The following is a 16,645-nucleotide window of genomic DNA, read 5'->3' as shown; positions in this document are numbered from 1 at the left end:
TTAAGATTTCACAACTTTATTTTGGCCTAAGTTGTTAGGCAATTGCAGCCCTTCTTATTAAGCAGTCCTTAAAGTCCTCATTGCTGTTTCCCTGGAGAATTGCACCAAACAGGTCTGAGGCTGCTTTAATGACCAGCCCTGGCTGCTATCTGCCACTTCAAGGTTGGACTCTCTGGCCAAACTCATTTGGAGCCCTTTTGCCTCTTGGCCAGCTCAGCTAGTTCTTCCTGGATATGCTGGACAGAAGCAGCATCTCCCTTCTCCTGTGCCTGCTTGAGAGCTTCTTTGTACACTTGTTTTGCTTGCAGAAAGTCTTCTGTAGTGAGAGGAAAAAGTGGCATGGCTACCCAACCACATCATCCATATTTCCAGAGTCCCCTCCTGAAGCTGGGCACATGCAAAAGACATGGAAAAGACTTGGAACACTTCAAGGACTAGGGAAGTTCAGAAAACACCCAGCACAGGTTGGCAACTAAGAGAACAATGACAGGACAAGGTGCTGCTCCAGCATTAAGATCTCATTGAAAAAAGTCTCAAGCATGTCTTCTGTCCTTTTGGAACCAGTTACTCTGCAAACAGAAGGAAAACTAGATTCCCTTGACACCTTTTGAGTTGGATGCACCAGGACTGTATTTATCTCAGACAGGATCCTCCAGCTAAGTTTGAACCCAAGCTGCCTACACCAAGCCAGCAGACCCACTACTCAAACACAGTACCAGCAAAACAACACTGCAAGACTGGTCTCTACAGTCAGCACAAGCAGTGACCCAGGCTGGACATTCATGCACCTACCTTTGTGCATCAGAATTGCTGCCAGGTTATTCAGCACCATGTGCTCCTCAGGATGCTGAGTCTCCTTTGCCAGCTCAGCTGCCCTCTTCACACAGGAGTGTGCCTCATCATAGTGCCCCTGAGCATCCAGGACAGTTGCCAAGTCATTCATCAGGACCACAGTCTGAACCAGGACAGAAAAGGAAGCCTCAGAGCAAGACTTGTGTAGAAGTCTGGGGCAGCAGGAGCACCACATTCACACCCCTGTCGCACTAGTAAAAGCAGGATTTCCCAGAGAAGCTTCCAGCAAGGAAGTGCCTTATTTCTATACCAGCATGCTGCATGCTCATTCCTCCTGGCAGGAAGACAGAAGCTAATTTAGTGCTGTGTTCATTTGGCACCAGCAAAACTGCTATTAAGGCTGCTTCAGTCTCTAGGCAATTAGCCTTTCCTTGCCCAGCAGCCCAGCGACCATTGCACACGTCACCTGTGGATGATTCTCCCCCCGAACTTCATTTGATATCTGCAGAGCCTTCTCATACATTTTTTGGGCCACTGGGAGCTGGTTGATGCTGAAGAGATAACGAGCATAGGAGTCCAGGCTCATCCCAAGCAGGAGACGGGTGTTGGCCTTTTCTTCAGCTGCAGAGAGAGGAGTGGAAGTGATCACTTCTGCAAGATGAAGCATGAGTCTCCATCCTACAAGAGCAGGAAACTCATGCAGTGAGTTGATATGAAGATAGTGCTTAGGCAACATGGAAAGCAGTATCAAGGACAGGGAAACAGAGAAAAGAGAGAAGCCTTTGGCAGATAAGGCTGTCCCACCTGGTAAGACATCCTCAGGCAAGTCCTTTTCCTTGGTAATCTTCTCCTCCAAGGTCAGGATGCAGAACTCATAACCAGCCAGGGCTAACTTGTGCCTGCAGAGTACAGCAATTCAACAAAGCTCCTCCCATCCCTGAAGGGATGGATAGGAAAACCTTTAATCCCTCATTCTAGAGGGCCTGTAGGACTTTTCCCCTTCACCAGACCCTTCTTGCCCTTCTCTTGACCCACAGGCAAAGAGATCCACGAGGTGGAGGGGGTCCCCTCCTCACAAGGCCAGCTAAAGCAGCCCAGCTGGTGCTCCACTGAAAAATGAAGCTACAAGTTACCAGCCAGCAACTGTTTCTAAAGCCTTCTCTCCTGTGAGGTGTGGATTTAAGACTGAAGAGTGATGTCCTCTGTGGCTACTTCTGCTCTAAGCCGAGCAGGTCATCACAGGAATCCCCTGTGCTGCATGACATTGGGTAGGCAAATATGCCTGAGGGCATTTCATGTTGGTGGTATCTCTTCACATCAAAGCTTCCTCACACATTCTATTTTAAAGGAAGAGCCTCCTTCTTCACTGCCACTCTGAAGCTGAGATGAAAGCAAAAAAATGCCTTTAACAGGGAACTCACTGTTTCTGAGCAGCATAGATACTGGCCAGCTTGAGGGACATCTCAAGGATTGCATTGTCATCCTGCCAGGAGGGGACACAACGCAACTGTTACTCTTCTTGCATCTCCCCAACAGAAACATTACCAGAGAACAAGTGTAGACCTTGAAAATGCCCATTCTGTTGTCTCCAGATCTGCCTCCAGAACTTAAAGGAAGTTCCTGGGAAGCTGGCAAGTACAGAGCTACTCCTGCCAATTCCCAGGAGGTATTCCAGCACAAGAAATAGACCAAGGATTGTTAATACTTCCCCCTGAAAGCCTTTATCAGAAGAACATACCTCCTTCGTGTCCCCTGCAAGCAAATAGCTCATACTTGCTTTGTAGAGCTTTTCTGCCTGAAATGAGAATTTTGAAGAGAATACTGATGGATGATGGCAGTTAAAACAAAATATCCCCACCCTTTACAGAGGAAAACTACTGGGAGAAACCTGTCTAACAAGTTGTGGTATTCACATTGTCCATCAAGGGCAGTCAGAAGAGAAAGGCACCAGTGGTGCTGCCAACCAGGAAGGTCCTTTCAGTTTCTGCTTTAGAACTCCTGCACCAGCCAAGAGTTTACCCCATCTGTGCCTTCAGGGCTTTCTTCCTTGGACGGTATCTAAATGATTATTTGAGAGCAAGTACTATTCCTTCCCTTGCACACCATGCTGGGACTCCAAGTTTAACTGTGAAAGCAGCTTTTGAGCAGCATGTGCTCCCTGGGACTGCAGGCCCAAGACAAATTATCTGCTTTATCCTGGGATATTTCTGCCTCGCTGCTCTGTGCTCTTTGCCCACCTTCAGGACCCCGCACAGGACGTCAGCCTCTTACAGCTCAGAAGGGAAGAGAAGCCAGAGTTACTCACGTTGTCCAGCTGCCCCTGCATGTAGGCCACGTTCGCCATCTGCAAGAGACAGGCACTGCTGCAGGGGGCAGCCCCAACCCCGCCGCTTTTCCTCCCCCCCCGCAGCCCCAGCTCACAGCACCAACCCCCCGCAGCCCCCCGGGCTTCCCGCACGGACCAGACGCGACTTGTGCGAGCGGGAGGGGCCCGGCCCCGCCAGCCCCCTCACCATGCTGTAGGTGTAGACGATGGCTTTCCTGTTGTCCGACCGGTGCGACAGCCGCAGCGCGCGGTGCAGGAGCCGCTCGGCCTCCCGCAGCTCGCCCTTCATGACGCTGAGCTGCGGGGAAGGAAACAGCCACGGGCAGGTCAGGGCCCGGGACACCCCGCGCCCCGCCGGGCCCCGCCGCCTCACCTTGGCCTTCTTCAGCAGCAGGATAATGGCGTCCTCGCCCTCCTCCTCCTCCTCCTCGGCGTCCCTGGGGAAGAGGGAGAGCGCTGAGGGGCGAAGCTGCCCCTGGCCCGCCCGGCCCGGCCCCGCGCCGCCCCCCGCAGCCCGCGGCCCGCCTCACCTGCCAGCCAGCCCAGGCCCGCCCCGGCCGGCCGGGCCCCCCGCGGCCGCGCCAGCCCCGTCCCGCCGCCCTCCCCGCGGGCCCGGCTGCGGGCGGTGCGGGGCAGCGCGAGCCCGGCGGGGCGGGGCGGGCGGCCCAGGAGGCGCCGCAGCCCCCGCAGCATCCTGCGCGCGGGCCCTTTAAGAGCTGCCCTCGCCACGTGATGCGGGGCGGCGCGTCACGTGGGGCGAAGGGCGCCTGTTGCCATGGAGACGAGCCCCGATGGCGGCGCGGGGGGCGCAGGTAGGCCCGGCCAGGCCCGGCCCGGCCCGGGGCCGCCCTCCCTGCACCCGCGGCTCTCGGGAGCTCCGATGCGGTTCTGCCAGCACGAGGGAGCCCCCGGGCACCTCCGCGGGCAGCGCAGGCTCGGGGCAGCCGGGGCCACCCGTGCCGCGGGCTGCGCGGCCTCCTGGGCTGGGAGCTGTGGTGGCTCAGCGCCGGGACGCTCCAGGCTGGAGCTTTGTCCTGTCACCAGCTGTATCACCCCTGCCCCCGGCTTGCCACGGGTCTGTCTGTATGTAGTTGCGTCTGAGAGACACCAGCGTGTTTTTGAGAAACCCTTTGGTCCGGCAAAGTGTGAAAAGCCCATTTCAGTAAGTGCTGAGGGTGCCCCTGTTGCAGGGTTGAGGTGGAGAACAGCCCAGGTAAACTGTCCCGCTTTGTAGCGTCTGCAGTGACCCGAGTGTCCCTCACTGTCTCCTGTTCTGTCTTCCTTCCAGCCACCAGGCCCGTTACCCATGAGGTGATGGACAGTACCTTGCCAGCAGTTGCAGAAGAGCTTTTGAAAGAGATCAAAAAGGCCTTTCAGGAGACATCACATGGTATGTAAAGAAAAACAGAACCATCCCAGTGGGCCAGTGATACTGGTGCTGTCAGATCTGCAGGGCTGTCAGCTTCCCCTTGCTCCTGCCCTGCAGGCTGCCACAGAAGGGGTGGCCTTCACTTCCAGGACAGACAAAGATGTTGGGACCACATACCTTTTTTTTTTGCAAGCTTTTAAAAGTAGGATATTATAAAAGTCAGTATATTTGGGCTTCTGCATTTTGCTTAGAATTAATCCAGTGGCTGTGAGTGTATATTTAATTACTGCACCTGGTGTCACTTGTCTGGACACAAAGAGGTTTGAAGCACAGCTAATGAGGAGCAGCCCCCTTCTAAAAGTCAGGTCCTTCCAAAAATTAGACCAGGTCAGACACTTGTTTGATCTTGGGACCTGAGGCAATGCTGCTTGCTTGGAGCTTGGAGTGTAAGTGGTCACACGTGAGGGATGATCACTGACACATCTTGTTGTGTCTGTTCTGCTGCTGTTTTCATAAATTCACTGATTTAAAAACCAGGGTTGAAAGGGACGTTTTCATCAAACCGATCACATTTCAAGACTGACCAGCAGAGGGCGAAGAACAACTGTCCAGCTGCTGGAATGAACCAGCAGTGAAATCTTGGCCAATTCTAGCAGCTAGTTAAGAACTGTGACCTTCACTAAGGTAGTTCTGTAATCTGTGCTGAAAGGATATTGCTGGTTGCGTTTATGGAAGTTTATGTGTTTGTAAGTGCAGGGTGGTTCTTCCTAAGGAAAGTGTCTATTTAGGGAATGTTTTTAACTACACTAAAACCAACCAAATCAATATTCAGAGAAGTCTGAGCACCACGTTGGAGTGGGGAATGAGCAGAGAATTAACATCTGAACTGTCAGAGTGGCCACACCAATTTTTGGTTTACTTGCAGTGTGGCTCCTGTCAGGTTGGAGAAGGTGTAAAATTTGCATGGGACTCCTTAAAAGAGCTTTGTAAATCCTGAGGCAAATGAGAAAAGGGGAAAAAAAAAAAAGCCAACATTCCTTTTTCAGGAATAATTCTCCTTGAAGCACCCAGATAGGACTGAGACAGGCACTGGGACACAGCTGCAGAAACAAACTGGTCCATCACTTCAGAGGATTAAATTAAAGTTGGAAAAGTCAAACCAACAGTGGAAGTCATAGAAAATATTTCAAATCCTTGGAACAAAGGATTTGAAAGTCAAAAGTCCTGATCTTCCAGTGGAATAGAGAGACCTAGTACACTGTGTCCCTTTAGTGATAACAGAGATCAGACTGGATGGTCAGTGTAAGCTGCAGTGTGTTAGCTACCACAAACAGACTCATCTTTTTAAGTGTAGTTTTCCATCTTAACAAGCCATTCTAACAAGTGAAGACACAATGTTTCTGGCTGCTGTACGAGGAGCTATAAAGCAGTGGTGCCCTGCAAGGCTGTGCTGGGAAAAGAACAACATTTTTAAAGCTTTGATGCCAGAGTTTTCAACTTATGCCAAGAGAGTTTCAGGGAAACCCATTTATATATTTTTAACCAACATCTTACTCTGTATGGTGAGGCCACATGGCTTTTCTCACATGCTTTAAATTTAGGACATTATAAAAATAAGTATATTTGGGTTTTTTAGCACTAATCCCTGTGGTTCTGAAGGTATATTTATTTGCTCTGCTTGCTAAGTACTTTAGGACTTCCACAGCAGATTGTTTTGCTGCTCCTTGTTGCTTTTTGGTGGCCAGATCAGTCCTGGGTGGCCTGGGGGGTACTTTGGGGAGATTTTTCCCCCTCCCTCTGATGTTGATGTCTCTCACAGTGGGGAAGTTCAGCACAATCACACTTTGTTTTCCTTTTGTTGCAGTCCCTGATGACCTGCTGCTGGGGTAGGTATCTCTTACTTTAGTTCTTGTCCCAAGTGTCCTGCTAAAGGGCAGTTGATAATCTGCTCTCATCATTCTGCCACTGGTTTTTCCTGTGTTTGACCAGTACCTGTTTCTCACACAGAATTGCTGTGTGGTTTTGTTGGTAGTGGAAATGAAGGTCCAAAGAGATGATCTCAAGGTTTTTTTCCAGAGATTCATGCAATTATGTGTGTATCAGGGAATCTGCTGGGATGACTTGCTTGAATTTGGGTGGATTGAACATGCAGAAACCCAGAATGTTTGGCCTGAGCTCTGAGTCCAGCCTCAGATCTGGAATGAGTTTTCTGTGGGAATGGACTGTGTTTCAGAGTGCTCCATGGTGCTGGAATGCTGCATCCCCATTGTGTCCATATCCCTGGGAGCACAGCAGCATCCTGAGATCCCCCCTCCTGATAGAAAGGGAGATGTGAGTGTATCCTTTTTCTGCACAAGGGGATTGTTAACTTGAAGATTAAGAGTTTTCTTCTGTTCAGAAGTCTCATGTCAACTTCATCATCCCTGCATTGACTGAACCTTGTGAATATTTCAATCATTCCCAAATAGTCTCCTGGCAGATCCAAGTTTCACAGCCTCTGCAGCCCTTCTTAGTTGGTGTTCAAGGCAGAGGAAAGGCACAATAAGAAAGGCTTTTCAGATTCACCTTTGGCTTTGTGTTCCTGCCTGTAATTTAGCCAGTAAAGGAGATCACCAGGAACCCTTCAGGCCTTAATATCTCTGAGTCTAAACTTATTTCACCTAACACTTGTGGACAGTGTGCATCCTGGCTCCCTCTTCTCCCACAGTGGCCCCTGAAGAGTGGGGCTGTGTCTGACAAGTCTCGTAACTTTTTGTTTCCTTCTTGTCAGAAAAGAGGAGGAAAGAGATTCCCTTGTTAAGTTTAGTAACAGCTGGGTGGTAACTCTTGGCAGGCAGATTTCCATCCATCCCCTGTGACCAGTGTCTCAGAAGTATTCTGATTTAATTTCTAAATCTCTTCCAAATCTCTTGATAGTCACTGAATTTCCTTTGGGCATTTCCCTTTACTTATTTCCTGTTAGACTGATCAAATTATATACATGAAAAAGGAATTCCCCAAATTAGAAAGAGTTACAGAAACTCATTAAGCTCAGGCCCCTTATAGTCCCAAACCTAATCATTAAGGAATGTCTTACGTTGAGTGTTCCCCCACCCACCTCCTCTCAGTCCTCAGATGAAGCCAATCCTCCTTGCCTTGAGTTTCTGCAACTGAAGTTTTGGTCTTCCTGGAAGAATTCTGTCTGCTTGGCTTGTTATCAGTGAGCTTGACTCAGACACATAGGTCAGCCCTGCTGCTGAGACTCCAGGCCTTGGCTCTTTGTCTCTTTCCTGCAGTTGGAAATGTTCCTCTGCTTTCTTCTGTTCTCCTGCTCATGTTTTGTACTATCTTTTCATCACTGCTGATTTTCTTGTTGTTTACCCTTTGTAACTAATCTAGACTACACAGATCTTTCTCAGTGGATAAAAGGCCTGTAAAGTTAACTGAGTTGCCCCTGAGCCATTTGGAACACATTCAGAGCAGCTGGATATACAGATCTGGAATAACTTTTAAGCCTAGGAACTGTCTGGACAATAGTACAGATGTCCATGTCTGATGTACAGCTTATCATACACCCTTGCATGGCACCAGAAAGAGATAAAAGCCTTCTCACAGGGATGTGCAGACAGGGAATAGCTGGACCTTCAGGACTCACAGCTCTTTATTTTCCCCCTTGCTGGGGTGAGTTTTCCAGCACTGAGCAGAGCAGCAGCCAGACACCAGCAGGTGCCTCCTTGGTGCTGCCTCACAGCCCCAGGGCTGAGGGGAGAGCTGTGCAGGGGCAACATTTTACAGGCAGCAAACCTGGCTGAGCTCATTTCTACCCCATCCCAGGCACCCTCAGCTTCATAAACACTGTGCAGTGGTGTGTCCCTGCATCCTGGCGTGTCCTGCTTGGAAGGAAAGGAAAGGGAAAGGGCTTTTAGGGAGGGTGGAGTAACATAAGGCATGTGCTGTCCCTGGGTGTTTATCTGGAATAAATTTGCTCTCTCTGAGCCCTGCTGGTAGCTGGATTATGATGTAAAACTGGTGCTATCAGAGGCTCCATGTGTAGTGGAGTGTCTTAAGCATTGCCCTGATAGTCTTTAGCTTCCTACTGCTGCAGTTTGGTGGGTAAAGAGAGAATAATTTATACCTGAGTTGTGATTGTGATAGAGGAGATGTGATCACTGCAGAATGACTCATTCATTCTCCAGGGTTTCAACCAGCTTCCCTGCTGCATTTCCTGTTGCTCAAGGAGCTGTGCATCATCCTTGCTCTCTCCTGGCTCTGAGGATGTGTGGGCCATGACTGGGGGAGGGATTCCAGACAAACTGATCAATAATCTGACCCAGGGCAGCTCATCCAGGACAGCCTGGATGTACAATTAAGGCGTCCCAGAGCACAACCCCCTTTTCACCAGGGCACTGGCAGGTCTCCCTCTGTGTGCTCATTTACCTGGTGCTGCCCCCACTCCAATCCCTGTTGACTCTCACTGTGCTCGTGTGACAGTTTCACAGTTGACTGCAACAAGGATGATGGGGTGTGTGACACTGCCTGCTGCCTGTCACCTCAGTTGGATCCCTAGCACTGTGCATCCCCCAGGATTCCCTTCCTGCATCTTCTCTTTGCCAGCATGTCTTGCTTTTGATGCCAGAGGTGCAGTCTCCCCTGAAGAAGACCTGGTGTATTTAGGGGTGCTGAGCAGAAGAAAAAATTCCATCTTTATGGCCTTGATTCACTGTTTGATTAACTGATCAAGCTCTGTCTACACAGTTTGTACAGGACTACTAACAAAAAGGCTGATCAGATCACTGTGAGGACAACCTGTGTCTCTTGCTTCACCTACACTTCCCTTGCAATCAGCAGGGATCTGTAAAGGGACTGTCCAGCCAGAAGTGCTGCTCAGAGATAACTCCTCACCTACCTGGTGTCCAAAAAAGCTTCACTGTGACTAAAAAAAAAATCACCTCTGTGTCTCTGAAGCACTTTGTCTCATTTTAGTTCAGGACAGGAACCACTTCATGTCCTGTTTGTGCAGCAGGCAGCCAGAATAGTGTCACAGTGCTGAAGGAGGAGCACACAAGTTGTCGTGTCCTGTGGAAGAAAAGGTTTTGCAAAATCCCACTTGGATTGAATTATAAGGCGTTTTTAAAGAGATGTGGGACTGCTGGGGAACAGCTTGGAAATCTGGAACCAGAGTAGAGGCTGTCCTTGAGCACTGAGTCCTGGGATTGTCTCAGAGGGACAGGGCAGGGATTGGTGGTCACTTTGTGACAGTCAGCAAAGCTGAGAATGACAAGTGTCCTTCACTGCTGGTGGTGTCACTGATGGGGCCATCGCTGGCGCGGTTTTGAGTTGCAATGGGAACCTTTGGCTAACAGGCCTCCTGGACCCCAGAGAGCTAAATCCTATGGGTTAAGGCCAAGCCAGGTGGTCTCCTTTTGTGCTGTGACTCATTACAGACACATTCTCTTTCAGGCTGAAGTTCATCTTTGGCCCCACTGCTGTCCCAGCTCTGGATCTGGTGGATCAGCGTTCGGTCACGCGAGTCGTGTCCCCCAGCGGCAGGGCTGCCTACCAGGTACCTGGGTCACCCCTTGGGTATCACTGCCTGAGGGTTTCCAGCTCACATGTCAGCCACTGTTTTCCTAACTTGCAGAACATGGGAGGCCACTTGGATAAACACAGAGAGAGTAGCAGTGTTTTACAAACTCCTGAGGTGTTGCAGGAGTCACAGACTGGAGTTAGAACTGGTGCACTTCCATCTTCTTTGTGTCTCGCAGCCAGAGACAATTTCCTACATGTTTGTGGGTGTCGTGGTCAGAAGGAAGTTTTCCAGGGATTGCTAATTTTATTACTTCCATCTTATCCAGCAAAGGCAGTTCTTCCTCTGACAAACTCTGCATCCAAGTGTTATCTGCCATCACTGCATTTCTTTCCCTGTTGCACTCCAAAATCCCCGGTGTCCTGAACACTCTTGACCTCTACTTGGCTGTGGGCTCCTTGCTGCCTGGGAGGAAGCAGTGCAGGCCAGATCCGTGGGTTTCATCCTAGCTGACTGGAGCCAAGTCTGTAAATCACAGAAACATCTTGATAAAATGGTGTTTTAGGAAGAAGAGCTCACCTTAGCCCTAAAAACCAAGCTTCTCACACAGCTCAGGACTGGAGATGGAGCTGAGGCTCAATAGGTGAAGAGAGGAGCCCTTGGCACTTCTTTCTGACTTCTGTGGTATGGACAATTCCTTGCTCTGCTGTGCCACAGCACTGGTGACATCTCTGCTGGGGACAATCTGTTCTTTGAGCCATTGACCAGCCCATGGGGGCAGTCAGAGAGACACTGTGTGCTGTGCCCTAAGGCAGTGGGACCCTGTGCCCATAAGATCTGGGTGAAGAAGCACCCAGTTCCTTCTACCTAGCCCTGCTAACCCCCTCAGATAGCACAGCCCCTCCACTGCTGAACCTGGTGCTGGCATTTTTCACACACCAGAAGAGGGGGAATCTCTTTGCTCACTGTTGTAGCAGCCAAGAGGAACATTTCCAAATATCCTCCCCACAAAGGACCTTCTCTCCTTCACTGGAGTTGCTGGAATGCTCTGGGGTCATCTAGGGAAGGAGAAGAGCTGGGAGGCCAGGCCTGGCTCATGACACAAACATTTTTCACGTGTTCAGAGCTTGCATTGCTTGATTTGCACATGGAGCCTTTATCTCTTCTGGGCCCTTGGAGAGGACATCAGCCCCTCCAGAGAGGCATGATTCATAACCATGGAGGGCTCAGGAACAGCCTGTGGTTCGACTTGAGGGTATTTGGTAAAGCCTAAGCAGCCCTGCTTCCAGGGCCCTTGGCAGCAGCTAATGAGTGCTGAAAGGCTTCTCCTTTTTTACTGTTGCTTGGCTGAATGTGCCACTGGGTAGAGAATGGTCACGTTCTCCTTGCAGAGCTTTGTCAGGCCATGCAGACTAAGGCAGAGCTTTGCAGGCTGGGTGCACTGAGCACCTTTTTCTCTGAAGGATCAGGGGGACTGCTTGGAGCCTCTGGTCTTCCCAGGGAGCCTAAATGTGTGCTCACAGCTTTTCTGCAGCTTGGCCTCTTAAGAGGCCTGATGTGTATCTCTTAGATGCAGGAAGCCTTAGGAGACACTGAGGAGGTCAAAGAGGCACGATGAGAGGGTTTTGGTGTGCTTGGTGCTGCCCTGACACCCTGCTGTGCTCTGGGCATGGTTGTTGCTGAATGGTGCTGCCTCAAACTGTGTGTGCAAGGTAGGCACCCCTCCCTACAGCCCACCCCTCCACCCTGTCCACCCGTCTCCCAACTGCCCAGCCCTCTCCCCACTGAAGTGAGGGGCCAAAAATCCCTGCTGGAGGCAGTCCTGCAGTCACAGAATGGGAGCTGATGGATTAATATCTACTGAGCCAACAGTTGGCTCAACTGGTGAATTTTGGACAAGAGCAATGTCAGAACTGCTCTCCTGCCTCTGCACGTCGAGGGAGCCACCAGTTCCCTGGGGAGAAGGAGCCCCTGGACAGGTAGGTCAGGGCTGGTCCCCAGGAGTTACTGCAGGACAAGCCCGAGCACACTTGGTAGCTGATGGGTGTGATGTGAGCAGCCCCTCTGCATCCCCCAGGATCAGTGGCTCTGTCCTCCCAGCTGACAGGCAGCCCACAGGCACAGTCCCTGCCTGCAGGTGCATCTGTTTCTCAGCAGCATTCCTCCTTAGTGGAGCCTGGTTGCTGAGTAAGGCAAGAGATATTTTCTTTGGGGGTGTGAGGCTGAGCCCGTTGCGAAATTCTCCCTCAGCACAGCTGTCTGAGGGGCAGGAGCAGCTCCCCTGAGGCTGCTGGCTGGAGCAGTGACAGGAACACAATCTGGGGCCATAGAAACTGAAACACTGAGTGGGACACTGCACTTAGGAGTAGCTGGGTAGTGTGGGCTGGACATATCCCAGCTGTGTGCAGGTCTCCCTCAGCAGAGAAGCCCAGTGCAGTGGGGTGGGGGATCTGTGGCTGCCTGGACACGTGGCACAGTCATTCCTTTCACTTTTTCCCCAAAAAGTCACCTCTGGTGTTTGCACCCAGATGTGGTTGAGCTGGAATGTGAGGTGGTGTTTTCACTTGGAGCTGGATCTGGAGAACTCTTCTCATTGAGGCCATAAGGCTGGTCCTATTGTGAAACTCCTTGGAGTTATCTATAGTCAGAGCTGAGGTGTTGCTACCTCGTGGGCTAAATGCTGTCTGCCTTCCTCATCACCCCTCACATCTGAGGTGCTGCTCCAGGGGCTCTGCTCAGACAGGCCCTAGGACTGCAGCCTGGAGCATAGGGAGCTCTTGCCCTCTGGAGCTGAGGTGGGAGAAGAAAGAGCCCTCAGTTAAGTGGAAGCTGTGATTTGTCATCACTGCCCTTGCTAATTAATAGAGGAGAAGGATCGATGGGGTATTGAAGGGCTGATAGTACCTCAGAGGTGTTAATCATCCCAGAAGAGCTTGTGTAACAGCTGCCTGGGCTGCAGGCTTGAGCCAACCCATGTAACTCCAGGTCAGGGCTAGGGAAGCTTTGCCTGCTGCAGAGGTGTGGGATGGTGGCTGATGTTGGAGCTGTGCTGGATTTGGCAGAAATGTGAAGAGGTGAGCAAGGGGCAGCTGATCTGTTAGCTCTGCCTGGGCTGCAGGAGTGCTGTGGGCTGTGGGAGTGAAGCCAGGGGAGAGGCTTCAGCCCTCCTGCCAACCGTCACTGGCATTGCTCACATCCTGCACTTTGATTGGATTCTTCTTTTTGATGTCTTTTAAAATTAATTTCCTAGAACTGTATGGCAGCCCACCAGGCAGGAAGGGTTACAGACAGGATACAGTGAAGGGTCTGAGCATCAGGTCCTGGCACAGGCTCTATGCTGGTGGGAGCAGTAGCTGCTACAGTTGGCCCTCCTGGATCCCCACGCTGGCAGAGACACCATGAAGGTGTTTTTTTTCCTCTCTGTGCCACCAGCAAGGGCTTGGAGATGAGGACAGGGGAAGGAAATCTCATTGCATCTCAGGGCCAAGAGAGCACCCCAGTGCCTGGCCAGAAACAGAGGCGCCATTTTCTTTTGGTCTTTGGATTTTAGACTCTGCCTTATTAGGCAGAAGCTGCATTCTTGCCATCTAGGTCAGGATGGGGGGAGCACTAAACTCAGCCCAAATCTGGCAGTGTCCGTGTTTTCCTCCCCCCTCCTCAAAGGCAAACAGTTCTGAAGGCACCATTGGAATACTTCATCTTGGAAAAAAACAATCAAAGGGGTTAGAGGAAAACAAACTTATCACAAGTGAAACAAACTCAGCCTGGAGTATAAGGAGGGCCCAGGGTAAAGGCCAGACTGGAAAATGAATTGTTTACCCTGAAATGGGAATGGGAGTTTTATCTTGAATCTGCTGGGAATAAGGGGATTGTGAGGCACAGGTGCTTCTGTGGGAGAGTTTAAACTTGTGGATGTTACCTGTTGGGCAAGGGGTGCAGAGAGAGCTCCAGGGGACAGGGGAAGGCTCCTCTTGCAAGTGCAGCTCTGGGCTGGGAGGGACTGTTCCTCTGGAGGGACTGAGCAGTGCCAGGGAGCAGCAGAGCTCCAGTCTTTTCCCTTCTTCCTGTTTATCTTTGGATTTAGAAGTATGTGTGCCAGAAATCCAACCAGAATCCAAAACCTGGTATAGGAGAGGAGTGTGATGTGCTGTGAGAGCCCAGGGGCTTGTGTGCAGAGGGTAGTGCTGGTGGTGACCCCCATGTAGATCCCCACCTTTAAGTTTGCAAGTGTGTTCTGCTCCTGCACTAGGAGACCTGTTGGCTCTTAAAGTAGCTCTCTAAAAGCTCTTCTCCAGGCTTGAAGAAACTTGCAGAAGTGTGTAGACCATCAGAAAGCTGAGGAGCTGCACACTTGATGGGTCACTGCACTGTTTGGGGACATGTATTGTGACACTGCCCCACCCAGGCTAAGGGTGAGAGCAATTACAAGTGAACTCGGCCTCCCACCTCCCTGCTGCCTTTTTTTCAGGTCCTTGGGAGCTCAGGCAAACTCTACACCTGCTACAGCTCCTGCCACTTCTGCACGTGTCCTGCTTTTGGTTTTACTGTACTGCAGAAGAGCGAGAGCCTTCTGGTAAGTTCTCTGCCTTGACTTGTCACAGGGAGCAGGGAGGAACCTGAGCAGCCTGGAGTGTTGAGTGGGCCACACAGGCTGTGCCTGACCCACTGCACAAGCTGGTCTCTGGGAACCACCATGTTTGGGTGGGATGAGGCCTTACCAGGCCTAGGGAGGGATCTTGTTCATGAATAACCCTTGGTCTCTTGGAACAAAGGCCATTGCCAGCCCTGGTACTGCCACATGGAGCCTGGCTGAGGAAGTGGTGCAGGTCACCTTGGGTGAGGAAGGGCTTAGGGTAACCAGTTGGTCTGCAGTTGTGGAGGGGGCACCAGGAGCCAGTAACACTTTGCTGTGTGTCAGATCCTGGTCATTATCCTGATGGCAGGACTGACCTGGGGGAATTGAGCACCAGCCTGTGCCAGGGCTTGGTGTGTCAAGAAGGAACCACGGTCCTGGGAGGGTAAGAGCTTCATCAGCCCCATCCTGGCCTGGATGGATTTTTGTAGCTCCTAGATAGAGCATGACATTCCTGCCTTGCTCCTGCTGGTGACTTGGCTGCTCTATTATTTGCAGTGCAAACATATACTTGCTGTCTACCTCAGTCGGGCCATGGGAGCCTGCCAGGAACTGCCTGTCTCTGAGGAGCAGCTCACAAGCATCTTACTGGCTGAGGAAGAGGATGAAGGATGAAGGACTCTGGGATCACAAGCAGATGTACTTTCTGTGCACCCTCCCAGCTGTGTAGCTGGCACCTTTCATATCTACAAGGATGTCAAGAGTTCCTTGTGGCTGGTAGGTTTCTTCCAAGCGTGACATTAATTAGCAGCCTTGCAGTGATGGATTAATTCATAAATTTTAAGCCCATGTTGACTTCAGTTTCATTTATTTAGGCTGTTCCTGGGATTGCTGAACATGTTTGAACTGATTTGTAATGTTGTGGGCTCCCAGTGCCTGCATGGCCCTGGGGGGTGGGCTCTGGGGGGTGGGCTCTGGCAGAGTGATGTGGCCGTGGCTCTTTGATCCTTGTGGCTGCTCAGGGAGGGTTTATGATTCATCACTAGCAAACCTGTACCAGGGACTAGGGAGAGGCCCCTCAGCACCTAGAGGGGTCTGTGCTGCTGCTGTGCTGTGATGCAGGAGCTTTGGGAGCATCACCCTGGTTGTGCACTCTTAAATTGACCTGTGTCAGACATGTTGACCACCTCATGCTGGCAGGCAGGGCAAGACTGTCCTCATCAGACACAGGGAAAGGAAACTGCTGCTGTCCCATCCCACACACCAGCCCCTCAGCTGGGAACCCTCTGAGTCCCTGCCCATGCTCTGAGCTTGGGCTCCTCCAGGATACACTGTGGGAAAGAAGGACACGGGCTGAGCCAGGTTGTGTAGGTGGTAAATGAAGCATTTCTGTATGTAAATAACAGTGACTGAAAATACAAAATCTGAGCAACATGAGGAAAACACACCCATCCTATGTTCATCAGAGCAGTAACGAGTGACAGCTGATCAGCTACAGCTGCACAAAGTTCCTCTGCCATTTTAACTTCACATTTTTATAGAAACCTTCAGAGCTTTTTTTTTTGAGGGGGGGCAGGGAGAGGGGGTCTTATTTTTATTTTGCCTTGAAATGACTTTGTCTCACAGCCATAAAGGCACTTAAAAGTGCCTGAAGACCATGGTGACCTGGGCCATAGTTAATACGGGGTTAACAGCCTGACAGCACAGTCTGACCAAGGACACACCAGGTCTGTCTGTGGGGATCCTGGCTCCTGAGAGGCAGGTGAAGGGTGGCAACAGTGGCTCCAGTCTGCTCAACACCCTGCTCAGTGCTCAACACCCTGCTCGTGCTGCCCACAGTTTGGCTCATGTTCAGCCAGCAGGAGGGGAGAGATGACATTCTTTGTTGTAAGGATAAATGTGGCTTGGAACCACTTTGCAGCACTGCCAGACCCACAGGTGAAACTCTGCTTGTTTCCAGCCCTGCTGGACAGGAGGAACACAGCCAAAGATAATCCAGTAGGGAAGGAATGAAAGGAGGAGAAAGTCAAACCCTGCCCACATGGCAGGACGTGGCTACATATGTCAGGTGGACCATGA

At 51.1% G+C, this 16,645-nt stretch overlaps 2 protein-coding genes across 6 annotated transcripts in view; one reads left to right on the top strand and one right to left on the bottom strand.

Moving 5' to 3' along the window:
- On the bottom strand, positions 1-3,834 carry TTC19 (tetratricopeptide repeat domain 19). 2 transcript variants are annotated; one of them, XM_051636147.1, is made up of 10 exons: positions 3,649-3,834; positions 3,492-3,574; positions 3,306-3,416; positions 3,098-3,136; positions 2,531-2,587; positions 2,214-2,275; positions 1,597-1,691; positions 1,259-1,413; positions 793-955; positions 1-316 (listed from the first exon to the last, which is right to left on the bottom strand). In XM_051636147.1, exons 1-10 carry the CDS (start codon positions 3,809-3,811, stop codon positions 183-185), a joined length of 1,062 nt encoding a protein of 353 aa, XP_051492107.1. In that variant the 5' UTR covers positions 3,812-3,834; the 3' UTR covers positions 1-182. The 2 variants fall into 2 exon arrangements, with proteins under 2 accessions (XP_051492107.1, XP_051492108.1); XM_051636148.1 differs by having other exon boundaries at positions 299-387.
- Positions 3,424-16,645, top strand: part of ZSWIM7 (zinc finger SWIM-type containing 7) — a 20,353-nt gene continuing 7,131 nt past the window's right edge. Inside the window, exons 1-7 of one of the 4 annotated variants that reach the window (XR_007891242.1) lie at positions 3,880-3,930; positions 4,407-4,508; positions 6,352-6,373; positions 9,927-10,029; positions 14,462-14,566; positions 14,912-15,011; positions 15,125-15,211. Coding sequence is in view for 2 of the 4 variants with exons in the window: in XM_051636157.1 (XP_051492117.1) it covers positions 3,894-3,930; positions 4,407-4,508; positions 6,352-6,373; positions 9,927-10,029; positions 14,462-14,566; positions 15,125-15,241 (486 nt within the window). In the remaining 2 variants the exon portion in view is untranslated. Of the gene's footprint in view, positions 3,445-3,879; positions 3,931-4,406; positions 4,509-6,351; positions 6,374-9,926; positions 10,030-14,461; positions 14,567-14,911; positions 15,012-15,124; positions 15,422-16,645 lie in introns of those variants that run through there. The other 3 variants (XM_051636158.1, XR_007891241.1, XM_051636157.1) reach the window with 3 other exon arrangements.

Source organism: Apus apus, chromosome 18 (genome assembly GCF_020740795.1).
Source record: "Apus apus isolate bApuApu2 chromosome 18, bApuApu2.pri.cur, whole genome shotgun sequence".
In the NCBI taxonomy this organism is placed as follows: domain Eukaryota; kingdom Metazoa; phylum Chordata; class Aves; order Apodiformes; family Apodidae; genus Apus; species Apus apus.
This window is presented reverse-complemented; position numbering and strand designations above follow the sequence as displayed.

What these genes read in the sequence shown, in the direction of transcription:
- TTC19 (XM_051636147.1), bottom strand. Translation starts at nt 3,811, where the DNA reads ATGCTGCGGGGGCTGCGGCGCCTCCTGGGCCGCCCGCCCCGCCCCGCC. An exon ending in GCCTGAGGATGTCTTACCAG is followed by an intron (nt 1,414 to 1,596) that starts GTGGGACAGCCT and finishes CTCTCTCTGCAG; the next exon opens with CTGAAGAAAAGGCCAACACC. An exon ending in AGCAATTCTGATGCACAAAG is followed by an intron (nt 317 to 792) that starts GTAGGTGCATGA and finishes CTCTCACTACAG; the next exon opens with AAGACTTTCTGCAAGCAAAA.